Source organism: Bicyclus anynana, chromosome 6 (genome assembly GCF_947172395.1).
Source record: "Bicyclus anynana chromosome 6, ilBicAnyn1.1, whole genome shotgun sequence".
NCBI classification, from domain to species: domain Eukaryota; kingdom Metazoa; phylum Arthropoda; class Insecta; order Lepidoptera; family Nymphalidae; genus Bicyclus; species Bicyclus anynana.
In genome coordinates this window covers 6,231,240-6,244,598 of record NC_069088.1, presented here as the reverse complement: position 1 = coordinate 6,244,598, position 13,359 = coordinate 6,231,240, and the positions used below count along the sequence as shown (strand labels likewise).

Below are 13,359 nucleotides of genomic sequence, written 5' to 3'. Positions count from 1 at the left end.
TTTTATTTTGCAACTTTGTAACTCCCCCCCGTAAATTTAGCTCAAATACCTAGGTAATTAGATTTTCGAATTCCATTCCATTCGATAAAACTGAGCGTGTGTTAGTCGCGATCTGAATGATGTTATACACATCGCAACCAACACACGATCAGTTTTATCGGATGTCCTGCCGTAAGCGCTGTAGACACTTGAACTTATTGGATGGTGAGTGGCTAGCATTAATTACTCTTATCTTACGTCATTCACCATTATCATTATCAACCCATATTCGGCTCACTGCAGGGCTCGAGTCTCCTCCCAGAATGAGAGGGGTTAGGCCAATAGTCCACCACGCTGCCGCTGGCCCAATACGGATTGGCAGACTTCACGCACGCAGAGAATTAAGAAAATTCTCTGGTATGCAGGTTTCCTCACGATGTTTTTCCTTTACCATTTGAGACACGTAATATTTAATTTCTTAAAATGCAGACAACTGAAAAGTTGGAAGTGCATACCCGGATTCGAACCCACACCCTCCGGAATCGGAGGCAGAGGTCATATCCACTGACGGTTGTATATGACGTGCGTTGAGTATTTTAAAAGTTAATTCTTTACCAATACCAGGGCTCATACTCAGACTAAGTGAAGGTAAACAACCTCACTATAAAAGCAGCTAGAGTATCTAAATTCTGAAATCCTCTATTTTTACCTTTAATCTTAGATAACATGATATAGATTTTAAACTAGACTTCAATACAGCGCGTAAGGTCTCCAAATAGATATGAATCTTCGTCTAGCACACAAAATATCTACAAAGATTATTTGAAGCTTTACAACATACATCATAGGACCCATAATCGAATGGCAGCAAACTTAAAAGGAACTTGTACGTCACAGACGAACTCTGCGCTTTCACTGCATTCCAAAGGAAGACGACCATTAAGGCATACTGTGTCAACACTTCGTCGAGGGCAAAAAAAGGTTCAAAGAAAACGCCGGTTATTTTTATAATTTTATATTATTACTAGTATGAGAAAAAAATATGAACTTTATTATATTAAATTAAATTAAAAACTACTTATCAAACCTAAAAACATACCTTATATCTCAAAAAAAATAATAATAATTTACTAACAAACGTGAAAATATACGCTAAGAATTATTGGTATTTTAAAATTAACATTACGCCATACATAGTCAATGTCGCTAAATCACACTATAAAATACCTACTCTTTTAGATGCTAAGTGCAGTATCGTTCATCCGTTTAAAATCTATACTTATAATAAAACTGTAGCAGGTCCAATTCTGGTCATTGAAGATAATTTTGAAAATTTTTGTTGGGTGGCATTATACAATCGCTACTGAAGCCAAAAATATTTTTTGTTCGATTTTTTGTCTGTCTGTCCGTGTTTTTATGTTATTCGGGCATCACGCTGAAACTACTGAATGAATTCAAATGAAACTTGGCACCGTTTAAGACCATAATACGGAGGTTATAGAATACTTTTTATTGCGAAAATAAAGTGAGAAGAGGGGGGAGGGGGGAATAAGGGTTGTAAATTTGTATGGAAAGTCCTTTCAACCCCAAGTCACCCCTTAAATGGTGAAATAGGGATTGCAAGTTTATTGATTTCCACGCGGACGAAGTCGCGGGCGTCCGCTAGTTAATAATAATTACGCTAACAGTTACCAAATAATTTTAAACTACCGCCATATTATGTCTTATCTAACAAAATATTATTTTTTTAATTATCGTTGTAAACTATCATAATTAGCTAGCAAATTGGTCCATAACATGACAAGTATTTTAAATTTTTTAGTATTTGCTATATCTAGTTCATCCATTATCATTAATTGGTCCACAAGAGAATCGCATCACAAAACAATTACAATTATTTTATTGATTATAATTATTAATCTTTATTAACTACAAAATAGCGAATTACAACAGTTCCCAACTTTTCAGCTACCAGAATGATAGATACGGAAGACGAAACGAAAACTTGAACACAACGGTGAAAAGTAAAGTTTTAACTGATTTTTTTTAAATATTTATAATTTTGGAGGTAATATATATCCTGTTTTACGTGATCTTTCCGCTATCGACATAACTGGAGTAACTCCCAATTAGTGAAGTTGCACATAACCAAAAATACCCACTATGCCTAATGTGTTTTGTTAACCTACCTTCCATAGCTTACCCTAGTCAAACACTTTGTGCATTCTACTAAAAATTATACCATGCGATCTGAGAGTCCCTACACACTAACATACGCAAATTATGTTTATCAGTCAAATAAAATTGTAAATTATTATAATATAGTTTGGTCTTCCGTATAAAATGAAAACTTAAATACAAATTACAGACATCGCAGACCTGTTTCTTTTAGATGACTTTTGTTGGTGCCACAACATGAAATTGCAAAATAAATGTAAAGGTCAACACATCAACATCAATATCACAAAAATAATTTTTACCTCAAGTTTGTTAGTCTCACTTTCCGTAGTCAATCAGACTACTTAAAGCAACCCAACAAAATCAATACAAAGTTTATTGTCTGCGGTAACTAGAAGAGCAATGTAGACAGTCGCAAAACATTAAAAAAATACTTTTTAAATGAAATCTAAAAACACCAAGCTATATCACAAAAGTACTGTTTACCCGAAGTTTGGTAGTCTAAGTTTCCGTAGTCAATCAGACTACTAAAAGCAGCCCAAGAAAATAAAAAAAAAGATGTGGTCTGCGGCAACTCTAAGAGCAATGTAGACAGTCGCGGAACATTAAAAAATGCTTTTTAAATAAAATCTATAAAACACCAAGCGATATCACAAAAATACTGTTTTTCTCAAGTTTGCTAGTCTTTCAACTTTCCGTAGTCAATAAGACTACTAAAAGCAACCCAACAAAATCGCCCAATGAAAAGTCTGCGGGAACTCGAAGAGCAATGAAGACAGTCGCGGAAAATTATATAAATAGTTTTTATATCAAATCCTAAAAACACCAAGCAAGCACGCATTTCTTATTTTAGTCTCAGTTATTACATCTAAAACTATTTAACAAAAATATGACTTCTCTAATAAACATTACAGAATATTGTCACAGAATTCTTAATTTTAATAAATGCTAAAATTGAACACCACATTAATACACTGTATAATTTTCATTTTGTATCAAAATGAGTCTGAGGATTACAATACTAAAATCTGAAATTTCTTTTTAGCAGCTGGAATTCAGAGCCTTGGAATATATGTGATCTAATTTGGATTCCAGGAATTCTTCTGTGGAAGGTTATACCACATAAAAACTAAATTGGAACAGTTTTTATCGAAACTTATTTATTTAATAAATTAAAATTGTCTCGGGGCATGCATCAAAATAAATAATAAAAAAAAACAAAATTTGTTCAAGGAACATTCATGGAAAAACATTGCCATAGATAGCAAACTGGAAAAAGTTAGTTAATTAACATTGGCCTCTCTGAATTGGACAAGATCTATTATTAGCATGTTCATTAATCTAAAACAAAATATTGTCCCACTACTAAAGCTTGCAGACTGTAAGACACAAAAACATTATGCCTTTATATATTAGTTACATTATGCCTTTTTAGTTACCGTATTATCAGTCTGCAATAAATTTAGATCTCCATCCAATAGGAAACAATTGTTTAGTGTAACATAGGCTAAGACACAGTTAAACTAGCTCGCCGGCGCCGGTCGAGTCGGCACTGGCGCTTGGTACTTCGCTACTGGGAACATTGGCTTGGCTTCGATTGTGGACACACAGTCGAATCTGAAACAAAAACATGAATATAATAAAAAAATAATTCTAAAGTGTAGAATCGAATCCGGTCCGGGGCATGCACCTCTAACTTTTCAGTCATGTGCATTTAAGGAAATTAAATATCATGTGTCTCAAAAAGTGAAGAAAAAAAAAGTTCTCTATGTGTGTGAAGTCTGCCAATCCGCATTGGGCCAGTGTGGTGTGGACTATTTGGCCTAACCCCTCTCATTCTGAGAGGAGACTCGAGCTCAGCAGTGACTCGTATATGGGTTGTTAGTCATGAACAATTAAATCAAATCATATGATAAGGTTCAGGGGCTTTTTTTCTAAACAAATGAAACGTACTTATAAGCTTACTTTGTTGTGGGAGACAATCTAACAAAAAAACTAGCTAAAAGTGAGCCGAAAATGGTTTGCTAATAGCCCCCAAAGAAACCTTTTTTTATTATTTTTTTTTCATTTTTATTTTATTCTATACAAGTTAGCCCTTGACTACAATCTCAACTGATGGTAAGTGATAATGCAGTCTAAGATGGAAGCGGGCTAACTTGTTAGGAGGAGGATGAAAATCCACACTCCTTTCGGTTTCTACACGACATCGTACCGGAACGCTAAATCGCTTGGCGGTACGTCTTTGTAGGTAGGGTGGTAACTAGCCGCGGCCTAAGCGTCCCACCAGCCAGACCTGGACCAATTAAGAAAACCTCAATCGGCCCAGCCGGGGATTGAACCCAGGACCTCCGTCTTGTAAATCCACCGCGCATACCACTGCGCCACGGAGGTCGTCAAAATCTCTGAATGATAGAGCTATTATAGAGCTATAAGATACATAAATGGCTTATTGCTTCTGAGCAGATTTTACAAAAGAAAAAAAAATTAGAAGATAGTGATTGTTCTGACGTTGGCACTCACTTGTTGTTCTTGTACTTGTCGATGATGGACTGGTAGGGCTGGTGCGGCGCGTGCGCGTGCGAGCGGCTCAGCTCGCGCGCGCACGCCGTCAGGTCGGCCAGCGCGTAGCCCGAGTGTGTCGCCAGCTCCTCCGGCCATGCTGCCACAGAAAGAGCACTATAGTAGCATCACAGAGTAACCTTTTCTTTTTCAAATCAAAATCAAAAATCATTTATTTCAAGTAGGCTCAGTTTACAAGCACTTTTGACACGTCAGTTGACTATTTGTAAAGACTCTACCACCAGTTCGGAAGGCAGGTTCTGCTGAGAAGATACCGGCAAGAAACTCAACAGTTGCTCTTTTTCTGATTGTGTAAGTGCCGTAGGCTCCTTATGGGACCTCAGCGGCGGTCCTGGGGGGTTTGGGCGAGCGCAGAAGCATCGATTGATGGGGCCCGAAGGCAGAAGCAGAGTAAATGGGCGGAACGACTCTCTAAGGGCGACAGAGTAACCAGACTTTACAAGCAACATACTGATGCCGGTAAAACACATTTTAAAAAACCAGACAAGTGCGAGTTTAACACGCGTGACGAGGGTTCCGAACGTTGGTATTGAATTGAATATTGTAACTAATGAATCTAAATATATAAAGCTCAAAGGTGACTGACTGACATAGTGATCTATCAACGCACAGCCCAAACCACTGGAAAGATCTGAATAATTTTGTCTCACCTGAACCGATTTGAATAAGTCTTTTTTGTTTGATGAGTGTACTCCTGGAATGGTCTCATCGGAATCAGACAAAATCTTCAGAAATCATCCATCAATATTGTGTAGCCCTACGAGACCTACATAGTCACTTTTATGACTTAGTTCTTTAAATGAGAATTTTTTTTTCTCCTTTCTCTTACACTGTTACTCGGCAATCTGTCATTCGACATTGAGCCGTTCGTCTGTTGGTTAGAGGTTTTTAAACGAGAATAAAAATAAATTCTACACACCGACGTCAGCACAATGCTTGGTGGCGGCTCCGTCGCAGCAGTCCTGCCGCTCGCACAGCAGGCAGTGGCGCGCGGTGACGAGCGCGGCGGCCGCGATCATCGACGGCTTGTACTGCAGGTAGGGCTCCGCCTCCAGCAGTGACAGCTCGGCTATGTACTGGAAACCAAAGTAAAACATCATCATTAACAATCTCAGACCGATTACCTTCTATACCTGACCTGCTTCGCTAGAGGTTATCCCTCTGTCAAAACTATTGGATCATGATCAAACAACTTGCATCTATAGAATTGATGTTTGATTGTTTTAAAATTACATTGATGTCTAGTCAATTTATCACAAAACGTTACACATCGATGTTTCTAATAAGAACAGCGAAGATGTGGAATGCTCTTCCTGATTCTGTTTCACACTTTGTGATTTGTGCACCTTTAAGGCAATAGTGAATAGGCAATTTCTAGGCAAGCGTGCTCCAACCTAGACCTCATCATTGCTTTCCACCAGGCATGATTGTAGTCAAATGCAAGTCTATTAAGTATTAAAAAAAAAACTTGAGAGGTGTCTCTATTGCACGTGATTCTGGTTCAGCAATAACCCAGAGTTATTAGTAACTTAATAGTTAGTTAATAGACTTACAGCAGCCATGTGGAATATCTTCTTGGAGTATCCGTTAGATATGCAGAAGTGCGAGAGGAAGGCGAGCGCAGTGGGTGTGGACAGGTCGAAGGACAGCACCTTGAGGATGAGGTGCTCCATGCGCAGCACCTCGCGCTTGGTGTACGTGTCGTCGGTTATGTAGACGAACTCTGCCACTTCTGGGGGAAACACCTCTTCATATTTCCTGTATTAGATACAAAAGATGTTAATTTTCTTCAATGAAGGTCTACTATAGGCCTAGGCATGATCCAGCAGAGATCTATAAAACATGACGGTCTCCGTAGCGCAGTGGTTTGCGCGGTGGATTTACAAGACGGAGGTCCTGGGTTCGATCCCCGGCTGGACAGCTTGAGATTTTCTTAATTTGTCCAGGTCTGGCTGGTGGGAGGCTTCGGCCGCGGCTAGTTACCACCCTACCGGCAAAGACGTCTTTGCCGGTAGGGTGGTAACTAACCGCCAAGCGATTTATCGTTCCGGTACGATGCCGTGTAGAAACCGAAAGGGGTGTGGATTTTCATCCTCCTCCTAACAAGTTAGCCCGCTTCCATCTTAGACTGCATCATCACTTACCATCAGGTGAGATTGTAGTCAAGGGCTAACTTGTAAAGAATAAAAAAAAAAAAAAATGGACAATACACAACAACAGTCTAACTACCTGCCCCCCTAGCCAAGTGGCATGTCGATTCTTTTTCTATGATCGCTAATGCTTCAAAAAATTTTAATAAAAAAAAATTCAACCGACTTCCAACTAAATAATTAACCTAAACTAAAAAGCAAAAAATAACATCTTACCTATGTGCTACCTTCTGATCAGTTTGAAGGCGGTGCCAAGCCAGTGATGTTTTAATTTAAGCCGTTTAAATTACAAAATTTCTGTGGTTCTTTCAGAAACGGCTTTAATTAAAACATGACACTGGATTGGCACCGCCTTCAAACTGATCAGAAGGTAGCACATAGGTAAGATGTTATTTTTTGCTTTTTAGTTTAGGTTAATTATTTAGTTGGAAGTCGGTTGAATTTTTTTTTATTAAAATTTTTATTTCTTAATTTTTAGTGTTAGCACACCTACTGAGTGTGAACAAAAATTAATAAGCAATTAGTTGAAACGTTATTTTCTTTTGATAAGTATCTAAGTCCTACAATCCCAACTTTAAAAGTACTACCCTAACTCATATACAAAATTTCACTCCCCCTTTATCCACACGTAATATGAATATTCAGAAAATCGTGAAAGATGACTGTCCTCCGTCTTCATCACCAGACCCCCTATGCAGTCACATTCTCATCAAGTCCAAACACAAGGTAGCTACTGTGAACCGTCGAGGAGTTCCCTTAACTCTCCTTCATCTTCGTCACCAGACCTCTGATACAGTCACAACCCATCTAGGTGGAAATTTCTCATCAATACAAAATTATCAAGTCAAAACACAAGGTAGCTACTGTGAACCGTTGAGGAGTTCCCTTAACTATCCTTCGTCTTCATCACTAGACCCCTAATACAGTCACAACCCATCTAGGTGGAAAGTTCTCATCAATACAAATTTATCTAGTCCAAACACAAGGTAGCCACTGTGAACCGTTGAGGAGTTCTCTTAACTGTCATTCGTCTTCATCATCAGACCCTTAATACAGTCACAACCCATCTAGGTGGAAAGTTCTCATCAATACAAATAAATGAAGCCCAAACAAAAGGTACCTGCTGTAAATCGTTGACGAGTTCCATCGTCTGTGTTTCGGCTCCATCATCAGACCAACTCCAGACCTTCATAAAAGTGTAGTGGTTTAAAATACCTTATGGAAACACTAACAAACGTACTAGCCGTCCCTACAATTTTCGAAAGTTCCCCTCGATTTCTCCAGGATGCCATCATCAGATCCTGACATGAAAAAAATGGGACCACCCTGGAATGAAACCCTTCAAAACAAAAAAAGAATTTTCAAAATCGGTCCACAAATGACGGAATTATCGCTGGACATACATAAAAAAAAAAAAAAAAAACATACATACAGCCGAACGTAGAACCTCCTCCTTTTTGGAAGTCGGTTAAAAACTAGAAAAAAGTATGGGAATGACATTTGCTATCAACAGGTCACGTGATCAAGATCTGTGATAAATAATGAAACTTATTACTTGAAATTTCTTAGAAGTAAGAGTGTGTTGTGTTTTTTTTTTTTTTTTTTGTTCTGTTTATCTCATGCAATCAGTCGGCAGACTATGAGCAGAGCTGTTGTAGATGACACTTACATGGAGCTGTCCCCAGCGGGAGCAGCTCCATGTAAGTGTCATATATGGCTTTTAATCAAGTATTTGCCGTCTTTTCAATCGCCGTATCGCCTGTGGTATTGTTAATTGAACAGCCAGGTGGTTCGGATGGTTTTTGAGTCTAGCTTTGTAGTTGTTGTTACTAGATTTTATTTCTTCTTTCACTGTTGGCATTTGTAGATACTCGTGAATTTCTGGTATTTTCAGAAACCAAGGCGCGTTTGACACTTGCTTCAATACATAATTCTGAGCTCTTTGAATAATGGTAATGTTGGATTCGCATGCAGATCCCCACAGCTGGATTCCATACGTCGTGTAACTATAGCTTACGATTAATAATTCATCTCGTCAACCTATATTTGCTTTTTTATGGCAGTACAGTAAAGAAAAAGAATAATCTAAGAATTTAAAGATGAGTAGCCCAGTGTTGCAAGTAAAAAAACCAAGAAGTTGTACTTACGAGGCAATATAAGTTGCCGCAGTGCCTACAAGCTGCAGCTTGGTGCGTACTACACTCATATACGACAGGAACCGGTCTACATATGACACAGCCAAGTGCAGGGTCTCACTTTGTTGTCCGTACTCATCACATACTTCCACCAGCCAGTCAACGAGAATAGACCTCATGACGTATGTAATATCTGGCTGTTTACGCATGTAGCGTGGGTTGGCTCTGTTCTTTACCTAAAATTGGAAATTATGACAAATATATTTTTTTTTATATTTAAGCACAGACTAATTACAAAGGGACCTGCCATGCTGAACGTTACCTATCTGTCAAAGTATAAGATCAACGATCGAATGCATTTATAAAACCTGTTTCTATAGAATCAATGTTTCTTTATGGTAATTGTTTTTGTTGAGTAAAGAATTCCCTAAAAATGCCAATTTGTGTACTTGAATGGCATAAAAAATGCTCGACAACTTCTGGTTTATTAAAAGATGAAGTTATTTTTCATTTGTAAGTATTTTTGTTCAAATATGTAAAAAAAACAATATCTAGAAATAATTGATTCCTGAGCCGGAACAGCAAAACATCAATTAAGTAATAAGTAATAAATAATTTAACCAATGTGTTAGTTAATTTGAATAAAAATTCCACATGTATGTATTGAGAATCAATTTTATAGCTGTGTGTCGTGTAAGGACATAAATTATATTTATTAGTGTTTACCTTTTCCCTCTCAAAAAACTACAGACAATTGTTTTCTTGAATTTGGGTGTGATGCTGATCTCAAAACCTAATTAACCGACTTTCAAAAAGGAGGAGGTTTTATGTTCGGCTGTATGTATGTTTTTTTTCTCTCTATGCATTTCAGTAACATGGCATAATACCTAGCAATATTTAGTTACCTACAAACCCAAACCCTGGCTTGTTTTCATTACCATAGACTTTAGCTTCCTAAAGAGTATATAGCAGAATACCAATATGAGTATATAATATACTGTACTATATGTATGTATGTAGAGTACTTGTAGCACCTAGGTACCACTTTATAAGTGCTTTTCAGTTTATGCTCTTTTATTTCCTTCTATTTGGTTTATTGATGTGAATATATTAGTCACTTATAAGTGAGAGTTATCAAAGTCTGATGATTTGCACTTACATTTTAGACTGCATTTCTTTTCTTTTTTAAAAAAGAATATTTGCCATATATTTTTAAATATGACCAATATTCCTATCAAAGAGGCTTGTAACAAAACTAAAGTATCTAAAATTATAGAACTAGCAGACACCCAAAATTCAAAGTAAAGATATTTTGTCCCTTCTTTTGTATAACACTAGTTTTTATACTACCTCAATACTTCTCATGTAATCATAGATGTCTTGTCTATATTCCACCACATGGAAGAACATCTCCCGATCAGTCTGGGCCTTAGTGGTGTCCCCATCGTTATCTGCATCAATCTGACTTTCATTCTTTGAGATTGACATGGACAGGATGCTAGAGTCAACCACTGACATAGGTGACTCCACAACAACATTCTCTTTTTCTTCTGTTTCTTTCTGTTCTTTTAATGGAAGCCTGTAGGAGATTAAAACAACTATATTTAAGCCATAGTCGATGTTTCTTTACCAACAAACAAATTGAAATGACAGTATAAATTGCTAGTCATTTCAATCCTAATAATAATTTTAATTAACTTGTTCTTACATTATTGAAAATACATTTGATTAATATGTTTAGAACATTTAGAATAGGTAATATATTTAGAATAACAGTTAAAAAAAGATAAATACATAATTTAAAATAAATGAGTTATAAAATGACCTATATTTACTACTGTAATTTCAAATTTGTTTGGTGGTAAACAGTGCACATTGAATATGGCTTTAATATATAATGTAATTTTGCATAACTAGACAAAGCAGTACACACTTTCTTTAAATGCATGCAATTGGCAGGCCACATAGTTTGAAGTACTAATGGGCATTGGGATCCAAAGGTGCTGCAATGAAAAGCCCAGAAGTGGTCAGGTTTGTGATCAGGGTTGAAGTGGTCAGGTGGTTGCAGGATCCATTGAATGCTGGGGGCTGGAGACCATTGTGTTTACGAAGTCCGTGCAAGAGGTCATGTCCATGGGCTGTTATTGATGATGATGATGTCAAATTATAAACTTTTTTATTTGACCATCATTAAAGTACCTTTGTTTTTGTAGAATTTTTAATAACAGTATATAATTAATACTAGCGGACGCCCGCGACTTCGTCGGCGTGGTATTTAGTATTTCACAAATTCCTTTGGGAACCATGAATTTTTTCAGGATAAAAAGTACCCTATGTGTTAATCGAGGCTATAATATATCTCAATACCAATATTCAGCTAATTTGGTTCAGTAGATGTGGCGTGAATGTTTATGTTATGTGAATTAGTTCAAATTATGATAATATCATCTAAATCATCTAGTCTCCTTCCCACTTATTTTGGATGAAATGACATATATTTGCTGCTCCAATGTGGGATGGCAAACTTTAGGTGACAATGTTTGACTGTAGCAATCACTATCAGAGATTAATGATAATGACTAAAGGATGTAACACCAACAAGTTAATGGCCATCATTATTACTGTACATTTCTGTAATATACCACAAGTACATGTGTAATAGCCCATATGAACTCTGCCTTCAATTCGTAGGGTAACGGTTTGAATCCATTCTGGGGCATGCACCTCCAACTTTTCAGTTAAGTGAATTATAAGAAATTAAATATTACATATTTCGGTAAAAGACAAACACTGTTATCTATATGTAACATGTTGTGATCGTCAAGGAATTCCTTAACCCTACAACCAGTAGTCACAAGTCCTGGACTTTGCTTGGTGTTTTTCTCTCTACCACGCGATGGACACGGCACCTGCACGGTGAATCCATGGAATGCTAAGATTTGTCTTATAACCTACACACATCAGAATTTTCTAATCTTTCTATGTGTGTAAAGTCTAGATCCCCCTAGCATGGTGGACTATTACTATAATAAGCGCTCTCATTCTGTGAGGAGACTCATGCTCAACAGTGAGAGAGAATATGCTAAAGATGATGATGATATGTGTAATACTTACTTAATTGGTTCAGCCTCTTTTTTGACTTCCGGTTCCTTCTTCTTTTCCACCTGTGCACATAGTGCCTTGACGTTCTCTGCTGCATTGATAAAGAAGCTGTCCTTTCTTATCTCTTTAGCTACGAAAGGCTTGAACGTGGGTTCTCGTTTCTTAACTTCGTTTTCTGATGGTTTGTCCTTGTCTTCGTAAACGCTAAACGCGCGAAACTGAGCTACAGGTGGAACGATATTCTTCTCGTTTTTTATTTGACGCATCGTTCTGTTCTCATCTTGACCCTTGCTGGGTACATTCGTCAATCCGGCCTACAAATCAAATTGAAAATAATGTTTAGAACATTTCGAATGAGATCACTGACAACGGTTTTTGTGGTAAAAAAATAGTAATTACAAAGAAAATAAATAGCGCCGATAAACGAATTACGCATAAAAGGAAGCTTTATACATGTACGCATGATGAAATAATGTTGTATTGCAAATAAAATGAACCTTTTTATCTATACTTACATGTTTTTTTGTTCTATTCTGTAGGCAGGCAAACTGGCCGAGGTCTCCGAGAGCGCGACGCTGCGTGGCGGCTGCGAACACATCAGCATCTTTTCTTAAGCCTAACGCAGCATTTTCTTGATCCTCGTGAATTCTAAACGCTGCCATTTTCCCGCTTCCGTGTAATTTCGTACAAACAAAACTTTATTAACTATGCGGGCGAAAATGCAGAGAACGCCTCAAACTGAACAGAACGAGAATATGGTTGCAATTTAACACGAGGAATGAATGAATTTAGTTCAAAATTGTGTGTAGTTTAAGAAACATTTAGTTTTAAATTAAATTCACCCTCGAAAACTACACAAATTGCAATGCAACCTCAACGGACAACAGACATTTTGGCATTTTTTTCATTTTTTGGCATTTTCAGCTGTTGCAGTTTACGTTAATCTATATTGTCTATAACATTTTAAATTCCGACCAATGATATTCCACCTGAGACAAATCCCTAGAGATAGATAACCTACTATTATTTTATTTGAACAGTAAATGCGATAATGTAACTTTTCTAACTGTAATTTGATAAAAATTATGTTTTAGATTGAACTCGGATAATTTGTGAATAAACATGTTAGTGTTATAAACATTATTAAAAGTTCATACTAGGCTCAGAATGTTAACAACCCTGAACTCATGATCCATATCAAAATAAAATATTTTGTTTTTGTATCTGTCAAGTGT

The 13,359-nt window shown here is 37.0% G+C and overlaps 1 protein-coding gene across 1 annotated transcript; it reads right to left on the bottom strand.

Annotated features, from left to right (window-relative positions):
* Window positions 1-978: 978 nt before the first annotated feature.
* LOC112045994 (cyclin-A2) lies at window positions 979-13,049 on the bottom strand. The gene is made up of 8 exons (XM_052882276.1): window positions 12,640-13,049; window positions 12,137-12,438; window positions 10,373-10,601; window positions 9,035-9,258; window positions 6,291-6,495; window positions 5,657-5,813; window positions 4,678-4,816; window positions 979-3,774 (listed from the first exon to the last, which is right to left on the bottom strand). The coding sequence occupies exons 1-8, from the start codon at window positions 12,784-12,786 to the stop codon at window positions 3,681-3,683; spliced, it is 1,497 nt and encodes a 498-aa protein (XP_052738236.1). The 5' UTR covers window positions 12,787-13,049; the 3' UTR covers window positions 979-3,680.
* Window positions 13,050-13,359: the final 310 nt, after the last annotated feature.

What these genes read in the sequence shown, in the direction of transcription:
- LOC112045994 (XM_052882276.1), bottom strand. Translation starts at nt 12,786, where the DNA reads ATGGCAGCGTTTAGAATTCACGAGGATCAAGAAAATGCTGCGTTAGGC. An exon ending in AAAGAGGCTGAACCAATTAA is followed by an intron (nt 10,602 to 12,136) that starts GTAAGTATTACA and finishes AATCTCCTACAG; the next exon opens with GCTTCCATTAAAAGAACAGA. An exon ending in GCGGCAACTTATATTGCCTC is followed by an intron (nt 6,496 to 9,034) that starts GTAAGTACAACT and finishes TATCTAATACAG; the next exon opens with GAAATATGAAGAGGTGTTTC.